Source organism: Sapajus apella, unplaced genomic scaffold (genome assembly GCF_009761245.1).
Source record: "Sapajus apella isolate SASKATOON/1434 unplaced genomic scaffold, GSC_monkey_1.0 scaffold16, whole genome shotgun sequence".
NCBI lineage: Eukaryota > Metazoa > Chordata > Mammalia > Primates > Cebidae > Sapajus > Sapajus apella.
This window is the reverse complement of record NW_022436956.1, coordinates 17,764,016-17,782,321: the sequence shown is the minus strand read 5'-3', so window position 1 is coordinate 17,782,321 and position 18,306 is coordinate 17,764,016. Positions and strand designations below refer to the sequence as shown.

Sequence of the window (18,306 nt, the reverse complement as noted above, 5' to 3'; positions counted from 1 at the left end):
TTTGGATAGTCCTGGCCCCCCGGGCTACTCTGCACTCTCTTGGAGGATAGAAGCCAGTAGGCAGCCTCTCTGCTATCCCAGGCTCCCCAGCGCTTGGTGAGCCAAGGTTGCCCCATTCCATCTGTTACAAGCTTCCCTCCGTTTACAGGGAAGGACACTGTGGCTCAGAGGGGTTTAGGAGTTTGCACGAAGCCACCGCGCTGGTTCCCCTTGAGGGCCCAGTTCAGCCCTGAGAACAGAAGAGGAGGCACCTCAGCTAATTGCAAGCCTTTAAAAATCTTAAAGCCCTGAGCCAAAGCTCGGGCTTCTCACAAAGTTTTTCGATGAGCGACAGACAGCCTGGGACAGGGGACAGGGGTCTCTCCTACCTCCCCACTGGCCCTTGCCAGATGGGAAAAAAGCCACCACATAGAAACATAACCTTTATTGCACACGGCGCTGGGTCTTTTTTCATAGAAAAAGGTATGAACACGTAAGCATCTGCAAATGGAAGAACTCCTGGTTTTCTTGGAACAGTAAAATCGCATGCAGTGTCTCTGAGCTGGGATTTTGGTCTTTGTCAAAACCACCTAGTTTGAGGGGGAGGGTGAGGAGGAGGGAAGAAAAATTGCTGAGTCTTTGTGCCTCTGTCTCAAAATAGGGTGAGAGAAATATATAGATATATAGCTTGCCGACGTGTTCCTATCTGTCTATATATGTATATATATCTCCACACATATTTTGTGGGGTGGGGGATTGGACTTGTACTGTCAAATTCTTTGTGCCCTGGCTTCATGGAGAAGAAGAAGAAAATAGTTTCATTTGTACAAAAGAGTTCTATGTACAGGCGTTCATGATTGGGGGTTTGTGTTTTGTCGTTGGTTGGTTTTTGTCTGTCAGTTGAATATAAATAATGCAGAAAAACAGCCGAGCTGGTGGGTGGGGCTGCGGCGCGCGGTCCAGGCGTGGGCTGCTCTTCCTGCTGGCCCTACACCAGGGTGTAGGATTTGGAGTAGGCCCCGGCCCCCTGCTTCTGAGACCTCCCTACCCCCGACGTGCTCATCTCGAGAAGCGAGTCTCTGGAGCCCCCCATTTTGGTGTGTGGGCCCCCGCCTCGTGGAGGCTCGGTGCTGGGGGCTGGAGGGGCAGTGCTGGGGGCGGTGGGGGGCTCAGCAGGGGTGGGGCCGGGGGCTGGGGGGGGCTGTGCCGGCTGGGGGTGCTGGCATGGCCAGAGTCCTCTGAGGTAAGGTGGCTGTGGAGGCGGCAGCGGGGGCCCCTGGGTGCGGGAGGCCCAAGGGCTTGCTGGCAGGGTCCAGGGTCAGGTGGCGAGCCTGGGTGTGGTAGGTTCGGCCCAGGTTCCGGATGGAGGCCTCTCGGGGTGGGACCACAGGGCAGGGCTCACGTCCATCTGCCTTTCGAAAGAAGGCCTCCGACTTGGCATACAGTGGCAGGTTACAGTAGTCACCTGGAATCACAGAGGCAGAGGATGTGAGAGGCAGAGGCCTCTGGAAGCAGCTCATTCAGTCCCCACCCCATCACCTGCCCCGAATCTTCTCTCTGACCTGGCACAGGGGTCGTGCCACTGGAGGGGCAAAAGAGGACAGGAAAGGTCGGGTACTCCACGTTTCTGAGCCTTCGTTTCCGTATCTGTGAAATGGGGGTGACCTTGTTCCCCACGGGATTGTCGTGAGGCACGAATGAGATGCAGTAGGTAAAGTGCTTTGCCACAGTGGCTGGTGCAGGTAATAGTTGCCCAATACATGCACACTTGCTGTTCAGCGTCCCTACAGGCTGCTCAGCTTCTGCTAGTGGAGAGCTCACTGCTAAGCACAAGGACGTCCTAACAGCTCGGGCTGGTGGAAAGCTTTTCTTTACCCTGAGGAGGAAATGGATATCATTTCCTGTTGCCTCCTCACCATGCAGCCTGGTTCTGTCCTCTGAGTTCTCACAGAGAAAGGCCTCCCCCTCTTTTTCATGGCAGCCTTCTAGATGTTTGAAGTCAACTATGTGTCCTCCTCTCTCCTCCCCTTGGCTCTCTCTTCTCCAGGTAGAAAGTTCCCAATTTCTTTTTTTTTTTTTTTTTGATTTGGAGTCTCTCTCACCCAGGCTGGAGTGCAGTGGCGCAATCTCATCTCACTGCAATCTCCGCCTCCCGGGTTCAAGTGATTCCCCTGCCTCAGCCTCCTGAGTAGCTGGGATTATAGGCATGTGCCACTATGCCCAGCTAATTTTTGTATTTTTAAGTACAGATGGGGTTTTGCCATGTTGGCCAGGCTGGTCTCAAACCCCTGACCTCAGGTGATCTGCCAGCCTTGGCCTCTCAAAGTGCTGAGATTACAGGAGTGAGCCACTGTGCCCAGCTGAGTTCCTAATTTCTTAAACTGCCTCTGTGTGACATGCTTCGAAGACCTCTGCCTCCTGACCCCCGTGCTCTGTGGGGACCCCACCTGTAAATGAGCCTCTTTCCCTGGGGAGCTTGGCCAGGCACTTTCCTTAGATGTTTTTATTGAATCTGGATGATAGCCCCCAGGATGGGTTAATACCTGTCTGTACTTTACAAGTGAGGAAACTAAGGTTCAGAGAGATTAAATCATTTGTCTAAATTTGCACAGCTAGAAGGGATGGGGGTGTCATTCAGGGCCACAGTCTCCAAAGACTCTTCTCTTGATGACCCAGAAAACCCGCCCCCTGCCTCAGTTGGCATGGCCAGTGCTAAGCAGACCAGACCGCATGGTTTGACAGTCTGGGCTTTGCATGCTGTGACCCCAGCATCTGCTGATGGACTCCCCCTGGCGATCTTAGCCCTGCCCTGCCAGCCTCTAAGGACATATGCTCTGGCCAGGCCGCTGGGGTCAGGTAATTCCCAGCTAGGCCAGGTCACTGCCTACCAAGAGGTATGACCATGGTGGGCAGAGCTGCCAGGACTGTTCGTTTGGGTCCGGATTAAATTCAAACAGCATTGAGACCAGAGGGCAACTGATCCCGAAGGGATCTGTTTATGTCCTGGCACAGCTTCAGATTAGGGAGATGATCACTACTTAATGAATGAACCCTATGACAAGCTGGCCGTGTATATAATTTCTAATGCCCATTATGACAACGCAAAGTTGATACTATCATTGGCATCTTACAAATGAGAAGCTTAAGGCCACAGACATATGAAGAGGTTGAACCAGGATGTGGGCCCTGATCTGCCTGCTCCCAAGTCCTTGCTGTTGGTACCACCCTGCACTGCCAAGGAGCCAAGCTGGGCTGGCAGGATCCCAGTGCTGGTAGGACTAGATCTAGCCAGGGCTTATGGGGCTGGAGGCTGGGGGCGGGGGGCACAGCCTGGGAGGTGGTCTGAGCACTTACTCTTGTTGGCCCGGTGAGGGATGGGCACAGCCACGTTTTTGCCCCGGTCAGCATCCTGGGGCTTGGGTGGTGAGGCGGTGAAGCGGCAGATGCCAGGCTCTGAGGGTGTGCTCATGGATGTCATGCTGTCGGCGTTCTCATTGGTGCCTGTGGTCATCTGGTCGGAGGAACTGTCAGAGATGAAGCACTCGGTGATCTCAAACTTGGCGTGCTGCAGCTGCTCCTCCAGCTTGGCATGCTCGTAGGCCCGGGCCAGCTCCTCATAGGTGGAAGAGGCACTCTCCGTGGACACCATGCTGTTCCTTCCTTTGTCTGGGAAGTTAAGAGGGAAGGAGTGGGTTATGGGGAGAACGGTGTAAGTGAGACTGACTGAGCACTTTCCCTGCTGTAACCCCATCAGCCATCTGGAATTCTGGCCATGGAGGGGACCAGGCTGAGAAGATCCTGTGAAGGTGGCAGAAGTAGGATCTTTGGCTCATGAAGGGCAGAATTTTCATTCTTGAAAATAAGAAACCATCTCCTGGAATATTCAGCCCTTTCTCCAATGAACATCATGTGTCCATTTTCGCTGACAATTTTTGGGAAAGCAAAATTAACTCCTTGACCAAGTAGAGCTCAGTGAGGTCAAGTGTTTTTGTTCCAGCCACACAGTGGGTCAGTGACCAGCTAGACATGAAAGTGGCTTGTGCCTTGGGTCCCCTGAGCTGGCGGGTAGAAGCTGGGAAGAATAGAAGGTGAAGGTGAATGATGGGGAACTAGGGGGAGGTGTTCAGGATGCCAGCAGGACCCTAGGCACACCTGTGTCCTGGGACAGGCTGGCGCTGTAGCTGTCACTCTCAGTGACAGTGACACCATGCTGGGAGCCCACAGTGCGCCAGTCGGAGGTGAGGGTGCGGGCGGGCGTGGAGGCCTGGCACTTGGTCAGGGTCCACTGGCTTGAGTACCGGTTCCGGGTACTGTGTGCTGACTTCACATTCTTCCTGGACACTGGATCTGCACAGACAGAAGCAAGAAATCGCACCCTCCAACCAAAGGCACCCAGGCTTAGGCAACTGGTACTTACCAGAAAGGGCAGTGGGGTGGAAGGGAAGAGGCAGATGTAGGCACAGAAGCTCCCTTGGGAATGTTGCCTTTCCTAACCACATCGCCGTCCCCAGAGAAGAGCAGCCGAGTCAAGTGTGGGGGCAGTAGAAGGCATTCTCCTCACCCACCCTGGCTTTTCCTTCCCCTGCAGGAGAATGTGATGTCCTCTCCTGCTGCCTCCTGACTTCATTCCCCACAGTCCTTGATGTGTTCTATCCTATGTCCAGATACACAGTGCGAGAGATAGAAAAGCCCTTGGAATACCCAATACTCTCAAAATTTCTAGGTAAGGAAACAGGCCCAGAGAGATAAAGCTAGTGATATGCCCAAGATCACAGTTAGTAAATCTGCAATCAAGGCTTCCAGATGCTAATTCCAGTGCTTTCCGTTTTTCCATTCTATCCCATGATGCTCCCTCCTTCCTCTTAGAAAACACCACCTCTGCGTCTTGCTATGCCAGGCCACCCTGGGTGAGAAGAGGGCTGATTCCCTGGGGATAATGCATACTGGTTCCTGGCCGGATGTCAGACATGTCGATGAGGGGTCCTGTGCTCTGGATGAGGGCTGGGTGGTGCAAGGAGACGCCAGTACAGAAGCTCTGTGGGTTGACAGCTTGGCTGAACTCAGCATCTGTCACAGGGATGGTGGCCTTGTCATCTCCTGGGGAAAGAAGGACAATTACCAGGAGTCCTTTACAATTTTTTTTTAAAGCTCTGTTGGATGTGACTGAATTTCTCTTTGTATTTATCCGATGTGTTTTTGGTTTGTGGATTTGTTTGTTAGTTTTTTTGAGACAGGGTCTCACTCTGTTGCCCAGGCTTAATTGTGATCATAGCTCACTGCAGCCTCAATCTCCTGGGCTCAAGCTATCCTCCTACCTCAGCCTCCTGAGTAGCTGGGACTACAGGTGTGCATCACCATGCCTGGCTAATTTTTTTTTTTTTTTTTTTAGAAATGAGGTCTCACTATGTTGCCCAGGCTGGTCTTGAACTTCTGGTCTCAAGTGGTCCTCCCTCTTTGGCCTCCCAGAGTGCTGGGATAACAGACATAACCCCTCACACCCAGGCTTTATCCAACATTAAGTCACAGAAAGGCCAGCAATTCCCTCTGTTGAACAGAGGAGGAAATGTAGCCCTTGAATGAAGCCACAGTGGGTTCTAAGGTTGTTGTGGTCGATAGGGCTACTGCTAGAACCCTGGGCACTGCTATGAGGGCTGGTGTTGGACTTCCGTGGGTTGTAGCCTGGGGAAACACACCCAGCAGGACAGGGAGCTCATGGCACCTGTCACTCACCCAGCTGCTTGATGCCCTCTTTGTCCTCAATGAGCAGCTGGACCCTGGGGATGTCAATGTGTAGCCGTGGGCCCTGGGGTGGCCCTTTCACAGGGGTGTCAAAGCTTCGATTGTTCTTGCTGTGGGGAGAAAGACTGGAGGTGGGTGGCTCAGCAGCCATAAGGGGTTGGGGGAGGGGGCTTTGCAGGACAGTGGGATCTTAGAAGCCTCTCTCCTATTCTGGGAATTCAGAGGGAGGCTCCTCCATCCTTTGCAGGGGAGAAGGGAGAAGGTAGGAGAAAGGAAGCAGCTTGGTGATACCCACCTTATCAACATTTCTGCCAAACTCTTTGCATCTGCAAAACAGTAGAGGAAGAGGAGGGCTGGGTGAGAATGAAGTTTGAACAGGAGGATAATGGGAGAGGCATGGGAAACAAAGTGGAGAATTCCTTAAAATGGGGCCAGGGCTGGTCTTCTAAGAAGCAGAAGGAGAAATGTAAGGACCTATAAAACAGCCCAAAACATGATGCAGTTTCACTGCCCCCAATTCAGGATTTGGCTCAAGTCTGTTTTCTTTTCCTCAGATTTTATCTAATAGGGAGATTCTTCCCAAAGCACAGGGGGCATAGCAAGTGCCCCGTCTGCTTCATGAATTGACTCTACTTAAACACGACACCATAACTGGCTGAAAATGGATATCAGTGGAGGGTCTCTCCTCGGCTATATCTTGGGGAGAGGCGAGAGTGGAGGATGGAGTAGAGGTGGTCAATGGGAAGCCCCAGATGATTAAACTGTCATATCAACCAAGAGGCTTCACTTCCTCCTCTGGGGCATCTGTCCCCAAAAAGTCCATGGATAGATTTTGGGGCCCCTGCTTTGTCTCAGAGGAGCCTTGAATAGGATCAGAACTCTCAGGTTACGAATTTGGAAGAGAGAAGAATTAAAGAGCCTAGTTAATCCATTAGACACCTGATACCTGAGAATGAGCTGTCAGAACGAATCCCAAGATGGATGGATGAATGAATCCCAGGATGGATGCTGTATGCATGCATCCAACCATCCAACTGTCTAGCTATCCATTCATCCATCCGTTGATCTATCCATCCATCCATCCATCCATCTAACCATGTGCCATCTATTATCCATTCACCCATCCAACCAATCATTAATTCATCATCCACCTATTCAACCATCCATCTGTCCATCCATCCACCCATTGATTCAACCAGTAAACCATTCAACCATCCACCCATGCATTCAACATCAATTCAATCATTCTTATATTTATACATTAAACCTTCCATCCAACCACTCCTTTAGCCATTCACCCAATCATCCCACAATTCCAACTATTTTTCCATCCAGCCATCTATCCATCTTGTCATCCATCAATCTATCAAAGTATTCATCCATCCAAGCTCCATTCAATCATCTACCCATCTAGTCAACTCTTCACATAATCATCCATTATCTAGCATTCAACAATTCATCCATTTATCCGTCCATCCACCCATCTATTCATTCAACCTTTTATTCAACCATCCTTACACCCAGTCATCTATTCAGCCATCCAACCATCCTTCCATCTATACATCCTTCCATCCAACCATTTATTCAGTGATCCATTCAACCATCCAACCATGTAACCACCTACCCATCCGGTCATTCAACCATCCACCCAATCCATCCATCCATCCATCCATCCATCCATCCAATCATCAACCATCCATGGAACCACGAACAGTTGTGTGGTTTTTACATTGCATTATATTAACGACTTCCTGGTACTGTTGTAGAATTAGCCTGAAGTCTCCTGGAGTTAGTCTCTTGCCTGTTGGAGTTCAGTGCTCACTCCTAGAGAGTGGATTGATGGGCTTAAATTCTCACATCCAGCTGGGGTTGGGGGAAACAAAGGGTGAAGCACAGCAGAGAGAAGTGAGGGTGGTGGACTCTAGGTTCTCTTCCTCAGATGTGGACAAAAACCACTACAATCCCTACATTCTCTCCCTGCCCATCTATTAATCCATTTACCCAATTCCTGAACACGATAGGGAGCATTAGTCATTCTCTCTTCTGTGCTACTATTGTCTCCTGGCTTCTCACATTAGATGATAAATTCTGTAAGAGTATGACTTGGCCCTTCTTTATTGATCTCTGTAGTCTGACAGTATCTATGATGAAGCAGACTCAATAAAAATTTTCCAAATAAATGAATGTACATTTATGAAGCAACTAGTAGGTTCCAGACACTGTATGAGGCTGTGGGAAAATTGAGGCAAATCACACCCATTCACAGTAGACTGTGGCATCAGGTAATGGAAAAAGGGGATAATATTCAAAATATTTAACACCTGACATGGTGCAGAAACTGTCCAGTCAGAACTGAGCATGTTCCTAGAGACTACCTGCAGGTCTATTCTTTAGTGGATGGGTCCTAGGAAAGTTGCAGGGATCCTGAGAGAGGGGATGGAGCATCCAGTGTGGAAAGGTGCAACATCTGTTTACCAACCAACATGGAAATGTTTAAATATTTAACAACCAACATGACTTTACCAGTGTACCTCTAAACGTTAGTCCCGATTGGGGCAGGCACAAAGTCTTGGGGGCATAGAGGAGGAAGTGGTGAATGAAACCTTCTGAACTAAAGAGGTTTCAGAAAGTTTGAGTGGCCGCTCCTCCTTCAAGGGGACACAGGCACTCTCCATTATCCAGATGGTGCTGTGAGCCAATGAAGTGGAGCCAGTGTGGCCAAGAGCCAACACCCCCTCCTGGAAGGCCCATAGGAAGCTCCCCCACCTCGGAGTCGCTTCAGCCGCTTCTCCTTCCTCTTCTTGCGTACGATGAAGAGCAGTGCCACCCCTAGTGTGGCCAGGATGACGGGGCAGCCAATGGTAAACAGCTTCTTCACATCATCCCCTTCACCTTGAGCAGACTTGATGGGTGGAATGGTGCCTGAACGAGGGCAAAGAGTAGAGTTAGATGTCCCTTATGAGCCAGGTGCTGTGCAGAGCATCTCATGGGTGGGGTAGACTTCTGCCCTCTCTTGTTGCCCTTGGGCTGACCTCTACCTCTTGGCACAGAGCTCTGGCCTTCCCTCTGCTCCCCAAATTCTGGTCCTATCAGGACAGCCACGAACAGTTGTGTGGTTTTTACATTGCCTTATATTAACAACTTCCTGGTACTGTTGTAGAATTAGCCTGAAGTCTCCTGGAGTTAGTCTCTTGCCTGTTGGAGTTCAGTGCTCACTCCTAGAGAGTGGATTGATGGGCTTAAAKTCTCACATCCAGCTGGGGTTGGGGGAAACAAAGGGTGAAGCACAGCAGAGAGAAGTGAGGGTGGTGGACTCTAGGTTCTCTTCCTCAGATGTGGACAAAAACCACTACAATCCCTACATTCTCTCCCTGCCCATCCCTCCTGTGGGCCATATCTGCTAACCTGGGGCTCCTGCAGGGAAGCATGACAAGCTGTCCTGCTGACATAACCCTCTGCCAAGCCCTGATCCTTGCCTATTTCAGAGCTTTGCTTAAATGTCACCTCTTTCATGAAGCCTTCCTTGTTTGAGTCCATCCCCTTCTGATACTGTTTTTATTCTGTTTCCTTAACACATAGGTAGACTTGTGACAATGAGCTTCTATGAATTCAGCCTTGCATGTTCCTTCAGTGGATGTGTGTATGTGTATGTGTGCATGTGTACGTGTATATATATCCCTAAGTGGCAGACGCCACCTGCTGGCCAAGGCAGTGAGGAACTTGTAGTGTGCCTTAGTAGGCCTTTTCTATGGATCCTGGAGGCTCCATGTTCAAGATGGCGCAGCTAAAAGATGGTGGCCACTCAACTTTTGAAGGACTCCAAGAGAGCAAGAAACAAATCAATACTGGGTTAAGCCACCAGGTTTTGGTATTTGTGACTGCAGCATACGCTGTCCCCTCCTGGCTGATATTCCATATCAGCAGAAAGTTCTTAGAGGGCAGGACCTCAACCACACTGGTACCTCCCTCTTTATCTCCCTGAAACAATGCACAGTGACTGAGAACTGCAGCTTCAAAGACTCTCCATCTTTGGTGTTACTGACCTATGTGTCTGTCCATCTGTAGTGGCCACTGGTGCATTTGCCCACTTACCTGGCTGCAACCAACCTGCTGTTCCCTCTGCCAGCTCCTTCACCTGTGGGCCTGCATATCTCCCGCCTGCTTTCCTGCCTGTTTTTCTATTAGTCTGTCTCTTTATGTGTCTGCCACTCTGCCCACTTCCTTGGCACCACCCTGCTTCAGCCTCTGTACCATCCCTCCCACCCCTGTGACTCACTGCCATCGTAGTCCAGGGTGGCGAACTGGGCCGTCTCGTTGCCGCAGCCGGCGCTGTTGCAAGCCCTCATGCGCAGCTCGTACCATGTGGCCTCTCGCAGTTCGGTCAGAAACACCTCCCCGGAGCTGTTGGCGCGGAGGCCCTGCCAGGCCCAGGTCCCCTTGGGCCGGTACTCCAGCACGATGGCTGTGATAGGGCAGCCCCCATTGTTCCAGCCCTGCAGGTTAAGCCGAGCATGCGTGGAGTTGATGTGGGTGAAGAGGTGTTGGTCTCTGCTGAAGGAGGGCTCTGGCGGGCCGGAGGGAGAGAGAAAGGTTAGAGAGACTGGCGGGGAAGCAGGACTGGGCTGGGCTGGAAAGGATTTCCCTGGGGAGCTGGGATGGCAGTGGCTCCAGGAGAATACATGTTTGTCACAGATGGGGTGGGGAAGCCCCAGGGAGCAGAGGTGGAAGAGGAGGGGTGGGAGGAGAGGGAAGAAAGGGCAGGGCCTAGAGAGAGGCCCCAGCAGAGGAGGAAGGGAGATGGGAAGAGGCAGAGGAGTGCCACCCTCGGTCACCTGGTGAGGAAGTGGGACTAGTTTTCCCTAATGGGATCCATCAGGATGCCATGGTGGTGGAAAGGAGGCCGAGGCTCCTCCCTTCAGTCTCCCTGCATCCCTGGGCCGCTCCTTCCTCACCCAGCCACCTTCCACCCCATACCTGGCCCCTCTATCCACCCTCCCCGGGCCCATCGCTCCTTCCCTGCCCTGGCGGCTCAGCCTCACCCCTCCCATGGGTCTTGGCCTCGATGATCTCGCTGATGCGCCCAGAGCCCACGCTGTTCTTGGCTGCCAGCTTCACCTTGTACCATGTGCCACACTTGAGGCTATCCAGCTTGAAGGAGCGTTCACTGGAGCTGATGAACAGGTCCTTCCACTCCTCGCTGTTGTCCACCGAGTACTGCAGCACGAAGCCTGCGGAGGGTAGGCCTGGTTCAGGTGGGGGCAGGGCAGGGCAGCAGAAGCCCAGCCTCTAGGCAGGGGGCAGAGTGAGGTGTTTGCTCATTGGAAGGGGCATATACTCCTCAGATGCAAAATTGGAAGGACCGGCCCAGTCAACTCTCAATATTAAACCAATCAACAAAACGCTGTAAGGGCTTTGGGTCCAGCCGCTGAGTGGGTTTAACTGCTGTCACTTTGGCTCTAGTGTTAGGGGTTAGTGGCCCAGGTGGAGAGGGATGAAAACCAGAGTTGTGAGGCTCACAAGGGGTCCTGTCTGGACCCTCACTACTCCACACGTGGTCCCATGAGCAGCAGCTCAGCAGCACTTGGAGTGCGTTAGAAAGGCAGGTCCTCAGCCCAGCCCAGAGCACTGAGTCAGAACTGCGTGGTTACAAGGCCCCTTGGTGATGCAGATGCACACTTACGCTTGGAAAGCACTGATCTAGTCCATTTGTCTACTTTGACAGATTGGGAGACCAGAATCAGACAGGGAAACAGGCTACTCCAGGGCCACACAGTCACGAGTGGCAATGGGGGGCGGGCGTACTAAATCCCAGATGATGGGGCCACTGCAGCTCCCTCGGCCCTTGAGTCACTCCCTTGTGGGTCACTCAGCCCCCAGATCATTTCTGCCATTTGGAGACAAATGGCATAAGTGGGTGAAGCCCTTTCCCCGCCCCGGGCCCAGAATTCCTTCCCCTGTCTCCCCGCCTCATCCAGACCCCTCCTCACCTCGAATGGAGCTGCCCCCATTGTCACCTGGAATCCAGGTCAGGGTGATGGACGAAGCTGAGGTTTTGGAGACAGTGAGGCGGGGCTGGTCCGGGGGAACTGTGAGGGGAAAGCCACCACTCCTCAGTACAAGGGTGGACCCCGATGATGGCATATGGGGCCCCCCCATGGCGGGAAGGTGCTGGCTCTCCCACACCCTCACTGTCGCTCCCCAGCTCTCCTGCCTCCCCTTCCACGTGCACCTCTCCTCCACCACAGGTCTCTCTCTCGGTTTATCTTCTTTCATTTGATGACCCTCTCACGTGATGGAATTCCTACCTTTTCTCCATCCCTGTCCCCACCCGGGACCGCCTGCATCATAGAGCCTCACCTTGCACCAGAAGGTTGACAATGATGGTGTCGAAGCCCCCAGTGTTGGTGGCCGTGCAGGTGTAGTAGCCGGAGTCCTCAGCCTTCACTGCACGCAGTAGCAGCGTGCCGTTGGTGTGGATGAGCCGGTGTCCATCCATGGACACTGGGATGGCCGAGTCTTCACTGCCAGGGTGAGCATGGGGCAAGTGGGTCATGGCAAGCACCCACTTGTCCTGAAGCCCTCCCCCCGTGTGTGACAAAGACAGCTGGGCGTGGAAGGAGGCTCGCCAGGGGACGCTGGGTTCTTGGGGCTTTGCTCAGCACTCTCTGGGGGTATCAGGTAACCAGGCCTCTTTGGCCACCCAGGGAAGGGAGGTCCTTGGCTCCTAAGACGGGAGCTGGGAGGCCAGGCCTGCTTGAGAAAGAAGTAGCAGTATATCCTGCCGGGCCTCCACGGGACCCAGAGGCAACCGGGTCAGCAGGAAGGAGGCCCAGACTCTCCTCCTCACGGCTCTTCTACCACACCCCTGTCTGCGGCCACCCCCTTCCTGCAAGGTCCCGACACACACCTGTCCTTGGTCCACTTCACAGCGGGGGCTGGATCTCCCACCGAATTGCAAGGCAACCGAACATCTTTCATCCAAGGTGTTGTCACGGTGCCTCCAAAGGAGATGATCTTTGCTGGGGCTACAGGGAGGAGAGGGTGAGGGCCATGCCACTTCTACCCCTGCACAATGTCCTGACCCCCTTCCTCAGGGCTCCCTGGATTTACAGTTGAATTCTCCCTCCCCAATCTGACCACCACCTTGGGCTTTCGGTAAGGGGTGGGTGTCAGAGGCTTTTAGCGGGGGGACACTGACTCAAGAAACACTGATGAAATATCAGCTATGGTCAGGTATTGCATGAGGCTCTGAGGATTCGAAAAGTGACTATGATTTCTTCCCTGTCCTCAAGTGGATCACCATCCAAGAGGGAGACAGATACTTAAGGATAAATTATAACAGGGGCAAAATGCTGTGGTAGGTGCAGGCAGGAGGAAGCCCAGCGGCGTGAGGCTGGGGGGTGCGGTAAAGGTGATGGCCGGAAAACCATCTGGAACTGGAGGTTCTGACTTGAAGGCTAAGAAAGACTTTATAAGCAGGGAAAGAAACGCATGTCAGGAAGAGGGAGCAGCATTGAGCAGGGACATGGAGATCTGAAATTCATGGCAGGTGTGAGGGTTTGCAGGTACTCTTGGGATAACCAAAGCTTGAATCCAGGGGGACAGGCGGGAATAAAATTTCGGGGGCTTTTTTGGCAGGGCCAGGAGGTTGAACTTCCTCTTTGGAAGCCTCTGCCAGAGGCTTATAAGAAGTGGTGTTGGCCGGGTGAGGTGGCTCACGCCTGTAATCCCAGCACTTTAGATGGTTGAGGCGGGTGGATCATGAGGTCAGGAGTTCAAGACCAGCCTAGTCAACATGGTGAAACCTCGTCTCTACTAAAAATACAAAAATTAGCTGGGCATGAGGGCAGGTGCCTGTAATCCCAGCTACTCGGGAGGATGAGGTGGGAGAATCGCTGGAACCCAAGAGGCGGAGGTTGCAGTGAGCCAAAATCATGCCACTGCACTCCAGGCTGTGTGACAGAGTGAGATTCTGTCCCCCCCGCCTAAAAAAATGGTGTCCTCATCGATTTCAGATGCATCCTGGCTGCTTGCAGAGGATAGTTTGGTGGAAGGGGTCCGGGAGGACACAGACTGTGACGGAATGGTGGCCAGAATGCAGGCTGGAGGTGATATGTGGTGGTGGGCAGGTGAGGGGCTCAGGGCAAGAGCTGACAAAACTTGCGGTCTGTCTGGTTTGCAGGAAGAGAAGGGGGAGGGGAGGATGGCTCCCAGGATTCTGGCTGGGCCACCTAGGTGAGTGATGGCACCCTCATGGGGACAGGGCACACTGGAGGAGGGGCAGGCTTGGCAGGAAGGACTGCATGGCTTCATCTCATGCCGAGTCCACATGCAGCCACAGCTGTAGCTAGACCACAGGTGGGTGCGTGTTCTGGAGCACCAGAGAGCTGTCTGGGCCAAAGATGCAGGTCTGGGAGTCAGCAGGCATGATGAGGCCACAGGAGGGAATGCAGACTGACAGGGCAGTGACCAACTCCAGGGTCAACAGGCACAGGCAAAGAGGAGAGGACGGAGTGTCCCAAAGGTGGCGGTGGAGGACCGGGTCAGCAGCATCACAGAAGGCACAGGCCACAGGTGCCCAGGGTATGCTGGGTGGGCAGATGCATGTGGTGCCTGAGAGATCGCCAGGCTCAGATTTAAAGGAACCAAGTGCCCAAGTACGTTAGAGGGTAGGGCAGGCCCGTGGAGCCGGGGCCCTTCTTGGGTGGAGGGAGGGTGAATAAGGGAGTAACAGAGAGGTTTGGGTGCAGGATTGTGGGGGCTGGCTCCTGTGCTGATACTGCCGGGTGCCAAGGTGCTCGCAGAGGAGGGGAGTTCTGGGGGCTGCTTGGGGCAGTGGGGGCACTAGACAGGCCTGGGAGAGGGGTCCACATGAAGACGGCCTCCATGGGGGACAGTGAGAAGCCTGGGGACTTTGTGGAGGGTTCGAGGTTCTCCAGAGATCAGTTTCCAGACTTGGTTTTGCCACAGGCTGGGTTTGGCTCCCTGAATCTCTGTGTCTCAGTGTGTGTGTGTGCATACGTGTATGTGTGTTTGCATATGTGCATATGCATGAGTGTTAGTATGTATATATGTGTATGCATATGCGTGTGTTTGAGTGTGCATGTGTGTGCGTGTGTGTACATTTGCATGTGCGTGCATGTGTGCATATGTGTGTTTGCATGTATTCGTGTGTACATGTGTATGCACATTAGTGTGTGTATGTGCATAAGTGAGTGCAGGTCTGTGTGTATGTGTGTGCATGTGTGTGTGCATATACATGTGTGTGCATGTGTGTGTGTGTGCGTGTGTGAGTGTGTGTGTGTGTGTGTGTGTGTGTGAGTGTGTATGGGGGGAGGGGGCAGCAGGACTTGTCTTTCCCACCTCACAGGGCAGCTGTGAGGGACGCTGTGTGAATGTGTTCTATGAAGCCCACAGCTCTCTAGGAATGTGTTATATTTAATGCCCCCAGGAGAAGTGGCCGGCCTTTTTCGAAGATGCCCAGCCCTCGCCCCTCCTCTGGGCCGGTGCCAGCTGTCCTGGAAGGGTGGTAGGCTCTAGGCCCCTTCTCTTCCTGGAGGAAAAGTGGTTGGCAGTACCAGGAAGAAGGGGGTGGTAGGTGGCTCTGAGCCATGTGGAAAGAGTCCTGACTTGGAGCTGAAGAGCTAGCTCACTCCTTCCGGGCTGTCTGCAGGCCATGCCACTCCTGCCTCAGGTTGCTTAGCTGTGGAATGGGACAAGTCCTGCTGGCAGGGCAGATGGAAGCCCCCCGGCCCACCGTAGGCCTTTGATCAGATGCTGGCTGGCTCAGCCCACGGCTGGGTAGGGCTGGGGCTCTTGTGTCTGGGCCAAGGGGAGTTTAAGTCACCCCGGTAGGGTGGCTGGTCTGTGCAGGCTCCACCCCCTGTCATCTGGATTGTGGTGGGTGAGAGAGTGGGGGAGCGAGGTGGGGCCTAGGGAGGCCCAGCAGCAAGTAGTGGGCCTACGGTCCTGGGCTAGTTGTGGCCAGTTCCTTTGCCCCAGGGATGGGGCAGACGCTCAGCCTCGCAGCCCTCCCTGTGAGGCTGCCACAACTTGCCCTTGAGATGAGGCCTTAGAAGTGTCATTCCTCTGAAAAGTGGGGGTGCAACCCCCATGCCACACTCATGTCCTGGTCAGAGATTCAGTGGGGCACTCCCTAAGAGGGTCTGATTCTAGCCCACAGCCTCCTTCACAGCACGCGCTCTGTAAAGATCTGCGGATCGCAGGAATCTGTGGTCGCTGGAACCACCTGTGCCCCCTATCTAGTTCAGCACTGGGGGCCTCTCCTTTGAGGCTCAGCTGCTCTGTGGAAGCAGCACGCCCTGCCATAGCTCCTTCTGGAGGAGCTGAGCATTGGGACAAAGTCCCGGCTTTGCACTGGGGATGGAGGCAACTCCCCTTTTTTCAAGTTAGGAGTACGATTTGGAGTGGGGGAACCAAGCGCACCCTGTCCCCCCCGCCCCAGGCAGGAGCTGGCTGCAGCCTGTTGTGAAGCTTTGCTGGAGTCAGGGGGCAGCAGAGGCCCAGTCTTGGTGAGTGCAGGAGGCAGGCGCGTGGCCAGCTCCTCACGCTGGGTCACAGATAGAGTGGAGCTAGCAGAACCCCTGTCTGCGGAGAACCAGGATTCCAGAACGGAGCTTTTGGAAGCGTTTGCCCTTCTGCCCCAGCATCAGGCTTCTCACCCTTGCCAGCAGGCTCGATGGTCACCTTCTCGCTGCTGTTGCCCCGGCCGGCGGAGGTGACGGCGGCCACCCACAGCAGATATTGCTGACCGCGGTTTAGGTGGGCGATCCGGTAGAAGAGCTGCTCTGGACTAGTCTCATACTCACTGGGAGCCTGCGGGGCAGAGGCGAAGAGGCGCTGAGAAGTAGAACCGGGGCCCTCCAGCCTCCAAGTCTTCCTCAGTACCCAGGGCTCAGAGGAGAGGATGGTGGGGTCAGGTGGGAGGCAGGATTCTGTCCTATTTGGCCTTGCCAAATTTTGGAGATGCAGCAGACAGAGTGTGCCCTGGGCTTGACCCTAGGAGCTGATGGGCCTGCCTTGTGGTGTGGCTGGGTCAGCCTCAGTTTACCTCTTTAACTGATCCAGACTCTGGCAACTGTGGCTCAGGCCAGGGGATGTGAGTGCTTTAGGTGAGAGACGGGGTAGTCAGCAGAAGGGAGAATGGGGAACAGCGGGTCCCAGGAAAACCCCAAGGAAAGAGTCTTCAGAAAGAAGCCAATTGACTGCCTCTGCCTGATGAGGGCTGGGGACAGGCTCCTGCAGCCTGCCCTGGCTCCCAGTCACCTCCCAGCCCTGCCGCCTAATTACCACTCCTGCATTTTGCAGGCAGCACGCCTGCCGGCCCAGGGAGGAGGGGGCTGCAGAAGGAACTGCGAAAGCTTTGCTGGGCAGCACTTTATTAATGATTATTAGTGGTATAGATCAGCACATATATTTGTAGGTTATATAAATCTATAAATTTTTTTTTAACAAAATGACAGTTTTGACAAGTTGCCAACAAAACAATATCGGATCCCAGTGGTTTTACCAGTTGCTTTGATGAAAAGATTATGTTGCCTTGGAAACCAGAGGCTCAGATATTGAAATGAATTTGAGAAGGAGCTTTTGATAAGCGCTAGTTTGCAGACCTCCTGTCAGCCTCTTCCCTGGCACAGGCGGGATGGGACTGACTTTCATTTTATTTTATTTTCTGGTCAGCCGCGGGGAAGGGAGAGGAGGACAGCACCAGGGCCCCTTTGAAATCAGAGCGGAAGTCCAGGGAGGGGGGAGCAGCCCCAGAACAGATTGGGGGGCCCGAGGCCAGAGGGAGCTAATAATTAGTTATCTCTGCAGTCATGCGATCTTGCGCACACAGGCTCATAGGCGCCCACACATGTAGATGCGTGCACACACGTGCTGAGGAGCAAACCTCCAGGCACAGAGGGACATTCTTCATGCCCCACGGGAGGGCTGAGAGGCCCAATGACTTAGGACAGGAGGAGACATCCTTTTGGCCCCAGGCCACCCATCTGTAGGGAAATGTTAGGGGAAAAGGCACAGGCATCTCTGCAACACACACGGAGCCCCCTGGCATACTCTTGCCTCCCTGGTGGGGGTCTGGCCTTGAATCCAGGAGGTCCAGGGGGTGGGCAGGTACAGAGCCATGCTTGAGGTGGTTGGGAAGCCCTTTCAGGCCACAGCACTCTAGACTGGTGTGCGTATCTGTAGTTGATATGTGCGTGAAGCGTGGGGTGGTGGAGTGGCTTCAGCACCCGCCTGCCCGCCTTCCTGGGTGTACAACCCGTAAGGTTGCCCAGGGTTTCTGGACACTCAGCTTTCTCTCCTGAAAACTAGGGAAGCCATACAGCTCTGCCCAACCTGTGTGTAACTGAGGCACAAGGAAGCAGGGATGTGCACGTCCTTTGTAAACTAGAACATGTTCTTCTCCGGGCTCATTTTTGGTGACAGTACAGGAATGTATGTGTTTGTATGTACGTGTGAATGTGTGGAGAGCAGCTGAGTGTATGTGCTCATGTGCACCAGTGTATACCTGAGTGTATATTTGTACCTACACAGACAGGGCAAGAAAGTTTGGCTTCTCCTTGT

At 53.5% G+C, this 18,306-nt stretch overlaps 1 protein-coding gene across 1 annotated transcript in view; it reads right to left on the bottom strand.

Moving 5' to 3' along the window:
- Positions 1-409: 409 nt before the first annotated feature.
- The window catches only part of DSCAML1 (DS cell adhesion molecule like 1), a 363,815-nt gene continuing 345,918 nt past the window's right edge, over positions 410-18,306 (bottom strand). Inside the window, 14 exon segments of the mRNA XM_032285387.1 lie at positions 410-1,177; positions 1,179-1,444; positions 3,334-3,645; positions 4,132-4,326; positions 4,924-5,076; positions 5,710-5,828; positions 6,014-6,044; positions 8,485-8,640; positions 9,995-10,282; positions 10,758-10,946; positions 11,706-11,804; positions 12,076-12,239; positions 12,626-12,743; positions 16,401-16,554. Of these exon segments, the coding sequence (XP_032141278.1) occupies positions 968-1,177; positions 1,179-1,444; positions 3,334-3,645; positions 4,132-4,326; positions 4,924-5,076; positions 5,710-5,828; positions 6,014-6,044; positions 8,485-8,640; positions 9,995-10,282; positions 10,758-10,946; positions 11,706-11,804; positions 12,076-12,239; positions 12,626-12,743; positions 16,401-16,554 (2,454 nt within the window). The 3' untranslated portion in view covers positions 410-967.